The following is a 14,094-nucleotide window of genomic DNA, read 5'->3' as shown; positions in this document are numbered from 1 at the left end:
TGGATCATAGCATTAATCTTCACACCCCTGGGATTCAAGCCAGGAAGCCTCCTATTCTGCAATCCATTTTTTTATTCATAACACAGCTTTTAAAAAAAAAACCCAATAAAAACTCACGTAACTAAATTTTATTTTGGAATTTTGAAATAACGTATGGTCATCAGTCCCCACACAATAAGACCTTCCAGTAAAAAATATTTGAATGACGACTTTGGCCCATACACAAGATCCTTGGCCATCAGTCACTTACACTAGATGGAAAGTCCGATTCTAATACTGATCTAATACATGGGATATGAGAGAAGATATGTTGGAAAAGGCAAAATTGTCATGAGAATACTATTGGATCAACAAGAGATGAACTCTGCAATGACTGTTCTGGCATGGACCCTGGAGGAGTGGGGAGCAGAGACATTGCGCTACTCCCCAGGCACCTACTGCCCAGTCATCACGCCCGATGGCCCTGTACAGGTTTAAACTGTGAAATGGGGCTGGTGGTATTTTCATTTTAAATGTCACAGAACCAACAATGGTCCACCTCCATAAATGAGGTGGCCGTGCTCGACAACCCAGTCCAAGGGCAGCAGGCTCTGAGGGAGAAACAGACCGCCACAGGGCACCAAAGTGGGGAGAACATCCCTCCCCCACTGCTATGAAAGAGAAGCCTTAGAGAGGACCCAGCAAGGGAGGAGCCCTTAGCAGCATACCAGTGAGGGACTCAGTGGCCCACGGTCTCACACCAGGCTGCAAGCTGTTGGAGGCAGCAACCAGGTATCAAGACCAGAATTAATGAAGGTGCCAATGCTGAGCAGGGGTGCAGAAGGATCTCGGATGTTGACAACTTCCTAATTATATTGGGGATTCAGAACCTGGAGCCGAAGAGGATGACTTGGATACCTGGAACTTGGGTTTGCCAATGGAGCAGTCAAGAAGCCTTGTAACTCTAAAAGTTATGAGGGTGCAGGAGGCAGTAGCACTGGAGAGGTGGTGGGATCCATGGACATTGAAGCATTTCTCTTTCTCTTCTTGGTAGGGGTGCTGGACAAGTGGCACATCGCTGTGTGCTTTTACAGGGCATACAATATAAAAGATATGGTCAGCACATTTGGCATAGCAGTTAGTGCAACACTTTTACAGCTCCAGTGATCGGGACCTGTAAAGAGTTTGTAAATTCTTCCCATCCTCGTGGGTTTTCCCCGGGGGCTCTGGTTTCCTCCACTGTTCAAAATGTACTGGGGGGGTGTAGGTTAAATTGTGTGTAAATTGAGTGGCACGAATTTGTGGGCTGAAATGGGCTGTATGTCTAAATTTTAAATTTTATTTTGTGTACATGACAACAAAGAGTTTTCAATCTAGAGGGGCAATACATGCAAGGAGATTTCTATATTTTCAACATAAAACCTGTTATTGAGCTTCTCAAATATGCGTAATTGTAGACGTTAAAACTTTTGAAACCAGAGTAAAGGGAGTTAAAACAGATTTTTGTTTCTCTGCATTGAAATATTTTGTTCACAAGCCCCTTTAGAGCCTAGTATTTCATTGACTTACGGAATTAAAACTTCTTGAATGTTGTTCCATATTGCTTTGCCTCCCATCACGATCAGCAGTTGGGTTGATAATTCTATCAGGCAGCCACCAGGATCACACTGGAAATACAGCAAAGCAAGAGTTAACACTCGCTGAGCAGATTTCAGGAACAGTTTAAAATATTCATGCAACTTCTAAGTTCTGGAGCTGACTGTGAAAATGAATCATACCTGAATGCAATTTATTGATTTATAGCTAACCATTAAAAAAAAAGTGAGAAAAAAAGGCACAATTTGGGTAAAGGCAGCACAGCTAGTGTAAAGGCATCACGGTGGGTGTAGCAGTTAGCACAGCACTTTTACAGTGCTAGTAATTGGGACCGTGATTCAAATCTTGCACTGTCTGTAAGGATTTTGTGCATTCTCCCTGTGTCTGTGTGGGTTTTCACCGGGGGCTCTGGTTTCCTCCTGCTGTTCAACTGGAGGTCGTAGGTCAGTTGGGTGTAATTGGGAGGTACAGGCTGCAAGTCTAAATTAAAAAAAAAAATTAAATGATCAACAAATTAATTGAGAGGATAGGAAACAAAGCTCAAAGGAAATATCCTGGTACAGAAATCACAGGAGTGGATGTTTTAATGCTACCTTGCTGTAATCAAATGTTTTGGAGAGAAATTGAGGTTATGTGAAAAAACTGCTGAAGAATTAAGCAGTGTGGCAAATTTGAGAAGTTCAGGGTGATAGCCCAGCTGCCAAATCTAATTCAATGGAGAAAATCATACAATAAGTTAATTATGAAGAAGTAAAGGAAATACATTTTAAAAGTGTCAAGGGGAGCAATATCAATTTGCCCAAATACAAATGCTCTTACAAAGATGGTAGGAGGTACTGCATGCTCATTCTTCACCAATTTTGCATCTTTCTTTCCAAAGACTTTTATTTATAGAATCATAGTGTTTGCACTTCAAAAGATATGCTGAGGCTGGCCAGAGAGTGGATTCCTAAACTCCAAAACACCCATTAACCATTCAAGGAAGCATACAATTAGATTCAAACAAGCAAAATACATTGTCCTATCAGATTGTGCAGCGTGTTAATTACAAATCGATTGTGGCAGTGGGTTGTGGAACATTGATTCTGGTCAAGTATTCGTCATCCTACATATCCTTATTTACTGATGCTGTGAATTAAAGAGTTCAGTTCAATCTTGGTGCATTTCCCCAAAAACATTGTAAAGAGGTTCTCACACACTTGAGATTAGCACAACCTTGTTATGAAAATTTATTCTTGGCATATGTTACATTTTCACTTGGATGCCTCATGATTAGAAACAGGATTTTTGGAGCAGAGTAGAGTGAGAATTTTGAATTATTTGTCGGCTGGGTCAAAATTCAGTTAGAAGTTTTGTTTTGTGCGCTATCCAGACAATCCAACTCATACAGCAGGTAGTGCAAGTGTAACAAGGAAACAAATAAGACCATAAGACACAGGAGTAGAAATAGGCTATTCAGCCCATTGAGTCTACCCCATCATAATTATGAGCTGATCTATTTCCTCACTCTGCACATTTCTCCCCTTAACCTTTGATCCTGTGATTTATCAAGAAAGTACCAATCTCCGTCTTAAATACACCCAATGTCCAGGCCTCCACAACTGCCTGTGGCAACAAATTCAACAGATTTACCACTCTCTGGCTGAAGAAATTCCTCCCCAACTCTGTTCTAAGTGGACACCCTTCAATCTTGAAGTTGTGCCCTCTTCTCCTTGACTCTCCCATCATGGAAGACAAGCTTTCTACATCTACTCTGTTCACGCCTTTCAACATTCAAAATGTTTCAAAGAGATCCCCCCTCTTTCTAGTTCCAATGAATGCAGGCCAAGAGCTGTCAAACACTTCTCATATGAGAACCCTTTCATTCCCAGAATCATCCTAGTTAATCTCCTTTGAACCATAGACAAATAAATAAACAAATGTAAGGAGTAGTTTTAACAGTCAAATAGTGCACTATGTGGAAACAATACAATAACCATGCTGGGAATAGAGAGAGGGACAGTTATAAAGGATAGTGCAAGGGAATCACCTTTTGACAGTGAGATCCATTCAAGTGGCTGATAATAGTAGGAAACAAACAGTCTTTGTAGCTGGAAGTTCATGTTCTCAACGATCTTCTGCCTAATGTAAGGTGGAAGAGGCGGTGCGGGGAAGGGAAATGGGAGAATGACTGGGGTAGGATGAATCCTTTAGCATCTTTCCTGAGACAGGCAGTGGAGGGAAGGGTGGTTTTCAAGCAGTAGTATCTTGAAGTTTTGGGCAGAGCAGTTCCTGTATTAAGATGCAATACATCTGGACAAGATACTTTCTATGGTAAACGTTGGAAAGAGACCTCAGGGACATGCCAAATTTTCTCAGTCTTCGAGAAAGCAGAGTCTCTGATGCACTTTCTTGGTTGTAACATCAGAGTGATTGGAGCAGGAAAGATGGACGTTCTGATAAATCTAAGCATAGCATTATCGGCATTAAGATTTTTATCCTTTTCCTCGGCAAATTACCCCATATATTGGCAAACAGGTCACAGAATTACCTGGAGCAGAAAGAAGTGCATCCTCGAGACACAGGAGAGTGAAATTTATCCTTCCAGGACCCATTAATTGACACTCATTAATTGGAAAATACAGATATCATCTAGGTTCAAAAATATGCTTATATTGATAGCATTTATCAGTATCAATATGTTAATGATTACCATATTTTTACAACATATAATGTGCAATTTATAGCAAGCATGGTAAATTATAGCGAGTGTGGGAATAAAATAGTGGCATTGAAATAACATGCACAATTTATAGCAGCCATGGGAAAGACGAGCTGAAAACTTATAGCGAGCATGGGAATGTTATAGCAAGCATGAGAATATAATATGGCAATTAAAATATGTGCACAATTTATAGCGGCTGTGGAAAGACATCATTTAGAGCGAGTGTGGGAATGTTATAGCAAGCATGAGGATGTAATAGCGGCAATGAAAGAACGTGCACAATTTCTAGCGGCTGTGGGAAATTTTGATCTTGTAATAAATGCCATGGTGTTCCTATAAACAGGGCATTCTGGCTAGGGCACTGCACTTTATCAATGTTAATTGCCCCGACCCATCCCCGAGACAGGAGATTCACATATCAAGTGCCTCTGATCTGAGACATTAGAATTAAAATCCTGCATAACTCTGAAGCCTGTCTTCAACTTATTTAATTGATTCCTCTCCAAAAATGTGTTGCAGCAGGATATCATCTTTATAATGGATGGTTGACATCTATGGGGAAGTTGATTGGGTGTTAATTATGGGAGATTAACTGTGGCAGATACTGGTATGTGTTTTGTCTCATTTCCCATAAGATGTAAATTGTTTTTGCCAGTTGGAATTTACAATACTACACCCACGTGGTATATGCGTGTGCGCCTTATATGAAAATATTTTTACATGATTTACGCGCATTATATGCCTGTGCATGTTATATGAGTGAAAATACGGTATTTCAGACACCAGTGGAACATCTGATTCTCCTATTTACTCTGGTGATGCTGGCAACAAAAGGATTTATTTCCTATTACTGATCACTAAGACAGGGTGGATCTTTATTTGGCTATAACATAGTAGATTTTTGGCTCACTACATAGGAATTGAGTCAATCACATTGGCATAGAGTCAAGTATTGCCCAAACCAGGCAAATCATTCATATTTCCACTCCAATGACATTTGTGAACCAAAAGGGTATTCATAGAGAACTTCATAATTGTAATTTAAAAATATTTACAAACCCATGCCACCCAATTGCACTCAAATTACCTACCACATTTTGGATGGTGGGAGGAAACCGGAGCACCTGTAGGAAACTTGGACAGACACAGGAAGAATGTATAAACTCTGAACATACAGTGCCGGATTTGAACCCCAGTCCCGATTGCTGGCACTCTAATAGTCAATGTTATAACTCATTCAGTAGCTGTTTCCATGTACCCTGCATTTACATCAAATTCACTTTTTTAAACCTTCAGAATGACAATTTGTTGATAATCTGTAGCAGCGGTGGCAACCTTTTAATTTGTAATTTTTAATTTAGACGTACAGCATGCTAACAGGTCATTTCGCCTCACCCAATTATCCTACATCCCTGGTATGTATTCGTGGGCCAAAATTGGCCTGTTACCATGCTGTATGTCTAAATTAAAATTAAAAATTAAAAGGTTGGCATCGATAGGATACCAGATCATTCAATATATCAGCAATGTAACTGATACATTTCCATGTCCTAAATAAAAAGCATATAGTCATGACAAGCATATGTATATCCATACAAACTCAAACAATTCATTAGGTGCTTTGTTGTGTGAAAATTCTATTACCTCTTCATTTCTGAATCGTCCCAACCAATAAACTGGCTCTCCAGGATAACCTACAACTTTGCCTTTAAAGAAAGCGATGTAAAAGCAGGAGGAGTAGTAGTTGACAAATTGAAAGAGAAACATCTTCAAGGTCAAACTGTTTTCATAATCCGTTTGTGTTCTTGGAAGCTCTGAATTAAAAATGACAAATAATTCAGAAATTATTAAAATTCTGGTCATCAGAAGATTTGATCCCACCCTTTTAAAAAAAAATGAAACCTCCCATTTTCCTGCTGCTTCTTTAACAACCAACTTCACAGGCAGTTCTGTCAGCATGACTGTGTCAGGCTACCTTATGTATGGAAATTCTGCTAAAGGCATTGAAGTTGCAAAGTACTGACCCAGAGATAGAACAATAGTAAAGCAAAGACTTAACTATCAACGTGATAACTATACACAATTGCTGGTATTGTATTAAAAATCATGCAAAGTTAAAATGAATACTTTAAAGTGTTTAAATTAAGGCACAGTATACCATGTATAAAACGTAGAAAACTGCAGCACAGAACAGGCCCTTTGGCCCACAACATTGGGCTGACCTTTGCAAACCTACTCCACAACTATCCAAAAGCCTTTCTCTACATCACACACACAATCCTCCATGTTCCTATCTAAATTCCCTTTCACACCTGTATCCCAGTAAATCGGCTGTTCGGTGTCCCGGGATAGGAATGGGTGATTGGCCTTTCACAACAGACAACTCCTAACTGAGATACTGAACGCTTTCACACTTGCAAGGGTTTGGAAGTGCCTGCAATGTAATTGCCCGTTTCACATTTGCCTGATTGCAAAGCCAATGTTTGCAGACGCTGGGGATTGTACTAGGGGTCGAGGCCGGCAATCCCCGGTGTGAGATGATGTCATCTGATGCCGGTGTTGAGCAGATTTTGCTTTCTCACTTGCCACTTTAAAGGCTGATTGGCGTTCGATTCCTGGGATCACTGGCAAGTGTGAAAGGGGCCAATGAGTCTTTCATGTACGAGTTCAAAAATGATAGTGGGATGTTGTTGATTCATTGAAGCAATTAATTCAAAAGGCTAATTTGTCCTGTGTTTTGTTAAGTTCATTAATATCGAGAAATTAGCTTACCAAAATCAGTAATCAGTATTGCTACTCTTTCATAGATTATGTTCAAAATCATAATGAACACAAAGTTAATGAGAGAAGCTGTAACAGATGTGGCCATCTGAGGTGTTAAATAGTCTTTGAGAGGTTCCAGGTCTTCATCTATTGCTTTTGGAATATTGACAGAAAACTCAAAAAAGACAGCCAGTCGATAGACAATAATGGCAACTACTGAGGCAATGATCAGTGAAATCTGGAGGTACAGAAACAGAAAATATTTTGGTTTAATTAAATCTTAAGAAATAACATTCATACCACACATAGATTAACTGACAATGTGAAAAATAGCCTTGTGCACAAAAAAAAAGTATGATCTTGGCATTGCATGTGGAAGGTGTTGCTCACATAACCATCAAATGGAGAGAGTGGAGAGCAGGAAGTTCCTTCGTTTGCATATAAAAGACGTCCTATACTGGTCCCACACCGCCTCCTCATAGGTGCAGCTATGCTATCTAAGGAGATTAAGGAGACAAAGCTCCAATCCTCCCCCCCCCAACCCTGAAAACTTTTTACAGGAGAAAATTTGAGAGTATCCTGTCTAGCTACATCATTGTGTGGAATCTTAGCTGCAAGTACAATACAAATTCCAAGGATCATCAAAACAGCTGAGAAAATGACCAGAGTCCCCTTTTCCTCTATTGTGGAGATCTACTGGAAGCATTGCTTAAATAGGGCTCAAAGAATTCTAGCAGTATCTTTGGTCTACTACTATCAGGAAACAGGTAGTGGAGCATCAAAATCAGGACTGCCAGGTTGGGAAATAGCTTCTTTCTGCAGGCTGTGAGATTGATGAAGTTTCCTCTAACCTAGTAAATCATCCCAAACTCTTCATGTTTATACGTGATTATTATGTATTTTGTATGTCTGTGTGTCCATTGTTGTCCAGAGAAATGCTGCTTTGCTGGGTTGTATATGTACAGTGAGATGATTATAATCTTGAACTTGAAGTAACATTTAATCAGCTGACTAGTGCCCAGTTTGGGACTTGGCAGGATTAATTGGCTCCAGACCTCATCACAGCCTTGGTCCAAGTATGGAGCTAAATTTCTGAGGTGGTTTCCATTCTGTCACAGCCATTTCCTCCGTTTTCTCCACCCCTTCCCTTCTCTTTCACTGAGTTTCTCATGGTTTCAGTCTGTTGAGAAGTCATCTGTTTCTCTCCCTGCTGAGTGTCCACCACAGCTTCCCCTCTTATTTCAGATGATCTACAGCTTTTTATTGTTGTCTGAATACCAGAAAGGAGCTCTTCCACCGTTGCCAACTTATTTTAAACAACAGAATAAACAAAATGAAACATAAAAATTTACACGAGAATGAACAGGGAAACACTTCTAGACCTTTCCTGTTGAAAAATTAGAAAAAATGTTGGTTCACCATAAATTCTGACTCAATATCTTTCTTCTTTCTCTGTCTGATTCTGCAGATTAATGTGGTAAATATGCTCGACCTTTTAGAGGCTATTTTCTCCTCGCACAAAAAACTGTGAGTGTTGTGATACATTACAGGCTTTTTTTAAATAAGTATTTAAAAAGCTATTATCTTCTTTACAAAATATTCATGGACATCGTTAAATACTTTTGGCTTCTCATTATCAGTGAAAATGAATGAACAACCAATTGTTAAGTCATTATCAACAACCACAGACATCTTACCCAGAAAAGGACAGTCCCTCCACCACAAAATAATCGCATACATTTTCCACAGGCGGAGTAGGGAACCAACTCCTCTTCCTGTAAATAAACAAATGTCATTGTATTATGCATAATCTTGCTTAATGCTCTTGAATTTAAATGTTTATAGCCAGACCTGTTTAAATACCAGATGAATAATAATTTAGATTAGAAACATCAGTATTATTTCATTTGTCAATTCTTATTTGACCCGATCAGGTTTGATATATCTTCTATTGCTCAACTACAAACTAAAAGAATACCCTTGCAAATGAAATTTCAAATATTTCTATTTGCATTGACATGCTTTAGGATGAGAGCTTTAAAAATGATTGGATTGGTGATGCGTTTATTCCTTTTTCTTAATTTGCGCAGAGCAGAGCTTTACAAACTTTTTCTTTCCACTCACATATCACCTTAAGTAATCACTATGCCAAAGGAGCTCTGTGATTAGTAAGGGATTACAGTACTTAAGGTGGTATGTGCCTGGAAAGAAAAAGTTTGAAAACCACTAGTGTAGAGCATAAAATAGTATGTTTCTTTTATTGGGGACCTATGACTGTGGGAGCTGTCTTGGACATAGTTTTCCAAGGGCTGACTGAGATAATTCATTTACCTGTGTGATTGGATTCTTCTTTGGAATTGTGCACTTGGCTTCATACTCTGGCCTGCGCGGCTCTTCCTGTTCTAATTCCACAGTGTCCCACTCGTATTCCAATTCCGCCTGACGCCGTTTCCAGAATTCCAAAAAGACAGTCACTGTAAAACACCATCCACTGTTATAATTAGCTGCCAAAACATCAGTGGATTCTTAAAAGCCACCAATTCGGGAAACAGGAGACAGATACACCAGCAAAGCAAAGGTGTTGTGTGCTCATGGTTTGAAAATGACTGTCACTCTATTAACATGTATAAAAGGACCAGATATCATTACTCCTTTACAATGATATTGTATACTGCAGGAGTTTTATACAGTGAGATTCTGATTATCCACTGACCAATTATTGGGAAATCCCAACTGTTTGAAATCTGACCCACTAGAGGTTTCGTTGCATTTCCTTCCTTCCTTTCCTTCTCACTCATTTACTTCCTGGTTTTCACTCTTCCTATCCACTCACCAGAGTCCCACTCCCATTCTCAAATTAAAAATGTACTGGGGGTGGAGGTTAATTGGGTATAAATTGGGCGGCGTGGACCAAAATGGCCTATTATTGTGGTGTATGTCTAAATTATTTTTTTTAAATTAGACCAACAAGTCTCTGGTGTCTGCATTCCCTTTTTACTCACTGGGGCTCTGGTTCCAGATTCTCATTAAGCTTACCGGGTTCATTGTAAATGTTGTTAGAATATTGCATGATATCCACATCAATTAAAAGTTGGTTGAGATATTAACTTGGACATGAAACATGGTAACAGGCCCTTTCGGCCCATGAGCCCGTGCAGCCCAATTACATCCAAGTGACCTACAATCTTTGGTACATTTAGAACAGTAGGAGGAAAACCAAAGCCTCAGGGAAAACCCATGCAGACAAGGGGAGAACATACAAACTCCCTACAGACAGGCTAGATTCGAACCCAGGCGCTGTAACATCATTGCGCTAACTGCTATGCCAACCGTGCCGTGTAACATCCAATACTCTGTATAATTCCCCAATTTAGCACCATTTAGTGTCAACTTATTGGAGCTTTACTAAAACTGCAGGAAAGTAAGGCTACCTTCTGATATAGATCTTTGTCAGTTAGCTATCATCATGAATATGGCAAATTGATGACAGTGAAGAGTAAGTATCTGACACATAATGTGTACAATGTGGGATAGAGATATTAGAAATTCTGTGCATACAGTAGGACCAATATTCAATTTGGATGAATAGTTGAATAGGATTGGAAGGCATGTATGTAATGCACTCAGATTTGTTCTTGCACCATGTGTCTAGGTGCAGAAGGGTTGGTGAACATGGTTTTGTTGCAGGCTTTAAATGGACCATAAGAAATACTCAAAAAGTGAGGATATTTCCACCATAGAAGCAGATGAGAAATGGAGCATTGTATAATTGCCTGTAAAGCTGATGGTGGAAAGGGAGATGGAGCAATGTGAAAGAATGTCTGTTTTCTTCCTTTCCTGCAGATATCAAGCATGGTATGTAACAGATAGCTTATCTTTGCATGACTTTGATGACTGCAGCAACCAATAAGGTCACTAAAATTTGTTTTTTTTGTGATGGCAACTGATGCCTAATGCACATTTAAATCTGGTTTTAAACTGAAAGCTACCACTTGGTTTCACCTCAAACATCTGATCATGCGCAATGTAATAATTAGAATGAACTGAACTAATATTATTTCTAAAGCAAAGTAACAACTGCAATCCACTTACCCCAAATTGCCATAAATACTGCATATGCCAGTGTGCCATAGTTGTCAAATATAGATAATTTCTGTGGATTATATATATGAAAATGTAATAAACCTGTGCACAATATTCTACTAAATGTAAACAGAACTTGAAACCTTACTCATAGTGACATTCTAATGGAATATTCTTCATCCATGCATAATTTCTGAATCCATATTGCATTTCATCTTTGAAATTCTATTAACACAGATGTTATCCAAACCTTTCGTGGAATTATATCTAATAATTATGTGCGTCATGGGGTTTGAAAAAAGCTGCAGTGTCTGACAAAAAATAAAGACTCAAATTTCTTAAAAAGACAGAAGATGGAGATGAATATCTGGAAGATAGAGAATTTGAATGAATATGTAATTATGTTTCATTCCATTTCTAATTATCATATTGGAATATGAAATAAACTGTTTTAATTTTGTATTTCTGTGAGAGTTTAAAAAGTGTCCAAATCTTTAAAGGGCCTTCCATTGGTTTAATGGGGTAATTATGCTTTACTGAAATATTAAAATTATCAATGGCAACAAGACTCTTTCACTCCTAGATCTGACAGGAAAAGTTTTCTGAAGTGTTTAATGGATCATCTCACACTTTAAACTTGTGCCATGTATACATCCCTAACATTTATCCTATTAAAATACTGCAAGACCCCTAGTATCTGGCACCTAGTATTTGTAGATACTGGATAATTTTTCAGTGCTTGAGATTGTGTGTTGCAAGACTGGTGAACTAACAGCGAGGCCCACCAATTTTAAACCTGTATTTTTTACCTATTCATTTTCTGTGATTTTGTTGCTGTATGCTTGAATTCTGGATAACAGGGTCATTACTGTGTATTGTTTTTGGATATGCTAAAATTCGTAGTTTAATTAAATTTAAATATATTCTGTTAACTTGTTTTTGTTATCTCTATAGCTGAACTTAAATAGACTGCAATAACGATTAGGAACTTAATAGTTCCTTACTTAAAATTTGGTAGATACTAATCAAAAAGCTATTTGTCTCAAAGCTATTGTGTACTTCACAAATAAACCAAGGAAAATCTTGCTGTTCAAGAATGAATTATTAATTTATAGATGTCCAGGCAAATAAGGCTATCAGGGATAACATTTTCACTCTCTTTAGATCACTAGCTATTTTAGCATTACGACAGAAGTTCTCTAATATTTATATATATATACAGATATGATGAGGGATTTTCTGAATTCACATACCTTTGAAGACTGGCACGTAATGTTGAGTCTCCAATAAAGACAATCTCTGTCACATTGGGGACACATGATAATACGACCTCCAATCTCAGGATCACACACTTCTTGACTTCAGGACAGGGTAAAAAATTTTTAAAAATCCATGTTATAATGCATCACTATATTTTACATACATTTAGATTTCTGAAAAGCATTATTTAAACGGTTTTTAATTACAAATTATAGTGAATAATAATTAATGTAGTGTTCTACAGGTATTTTTCAAATAATGAATGATTGTCAGTACTGTAAAATTCAATATCAATAAATTCCACCCATTTTATGCCCTGAATTCAAATGAATGTGAAATTATTTCCAGTGAACAATGAAGATTTTGCTTCCTGAATACTTTTGGATGTATCTTATGGATACTGATAACATTAATCATTTTATAATGAGAGGTGACTTAATAGAAGCCTACAAGAGTATGAGAGGCAATATACTGTATAAGGTAGATAGCCAGCACTTTTTTCTCAGGGAAAAAGTAGCAAACACCAGAGGTCATCTCTACAAAGTGAGATGAGGAAAGTTTAGAGGAGACATCAGGAATACTTTTTTATCCCCCGCACAGTGAGTGGTCGGTGCCTAGAATGTGAGGCCAGGAGTGATGGTGGAGGCTGGAACAAAAGGGACAGGCATATGGATAAAAGAAAAATAGAGGGTTATGAGGAAGGGAAGGTTTTGTTTTGAGTAGGTTAATGTAGATTGGCACAACATTGTGGGCTGAAGGGCCTGTACTGTAATGTTCTATGTTCTAATAATACCATTCTCAGCATTATTCCCTGCACCCTTAATTCATCACCTAGCATAAAATTAGAAGAGCACAGATTAATGCACAATTATGGAAATGGTGCAGGAGGAAGAGTCTAAGATTCCTGTCTCAGAATGATGGCTGGTGGGCAGCAAGTATTTCAATGACACTACTATGTCCAATCACACAAAAAAAATTATACCCTGTTGGTGGAAGTACTGATCTAGCCATACTCAACTAAAGGGCTTTCAATTATGTAGTTCTGTATCGTGTAAAAAGCTAATGCTTTTTATTTTGATATTTTCTGACAATGACACTCGACTGAACCACAATCCAGAGATCACTGTTCTAAAACAACATTTGAGCAACATATGTATTTAGCAGATAGTATGAGATGTATAACTGCCATCAGTTCAATGCATCAAGAGTTTGATTTTTAAAATTTTTTGGTTCAGTTAAATGGAAGAGGTTTTACATTTTCACTGTCTTTTGAAATTGATTATTTAAAAAATATTGAATATATCAACCATAGTGACAAAAGGTTAAAGGTTACTTTTTAATCACATAATATATTTAAAAGGTATTACACGAGATATACTTCAACTTTTGTCTACTGTAAGGCAGAGTTGCCATGAGTATTGCCTTAACAATAGGAGAAAGAGGAAGTAAAAGAGAGTCCCTTCAGAGCCACTGGGCATCTGTGAATTTGCCTCCAGCGCTCCCCCTGGCTCTGCAGCCGCACAGACTCCAGTTCGAACCATCAGCTCCAGATCCAAACCGCTGATATGATCAGGAAGCCTTCAGGAGCCATTCTTACCCTCAGCACTCACTCGAATCCTGGTTCTGAGACCTGCAACCATGGGGCCTGTGCAAAAGATGCACTGGGCACCAGAAATGGGGAGAACACCGCTGTTGAGAAGGAGAAGCTT

General features: G+C 38.4%; 1 protein-coding gene across 6 annotated transcripts in view; it reads right to left on the bottom strand.

Annotated features, from left to right (window-relative positions):
• Positions 1-14,094, bottom strand: part of ano6 (anoctamin 6) — a 72,235-nt gene that overhangs the window by 23,018 nt on the left and 35,123 nt on the right. For all 6 annotated transcript variants that reach the window (XM_069904131.1, XM_069904132.1, XM_069904128.1 and 3 more), the window contains 7 exons: positions 12,379-12,484; positions 11,135-11,195; positions 9,374-9,516; positions 8,740-8,817; positions 7,052-7,280; positions 5,924-6,093; positions 1,549-1,646 (listed from right to left, as the gene is read on the bottom strand). In XM_069904131.1, coding sequence (XP_069760232.1) covers positions 1,549-1,646; positions 5,924-6,093; positions 7,052-7,280; positions 8,740-8,817; positions 9,374-9,516; positions 11,135-11,195; positions 12,379-12,484 — 885 coding nt within the window. The remainder of the gene's footprint in view (positions 1-1,548; positions 1,647-5,923; positions 6,094-7,051; positions 7,281-8,739; positions 8,818-9,373; positions 9,517-11,134; positions 11,196-12,378; positions 12,485-14,094) is intronic.

This window comes from Narcine bancroftii, chromosome 11 (assembly GCF_036971445.1).
Source record: "Narcine bancroftii isolate sNarBan1 chromosome 11, sNarBan1.hap1, whole genome shotgun sequence".
Classification (NCBI taxonomy): Eukaryota; Metazoa; Chordata; class Chondrichthyes; order Torpediniformes; family Narcinidae; genus Narcine; species Narcine bancroftii.
This window is presented reverse-complemented; position numbering and strand designations above follow the sequence as displayed.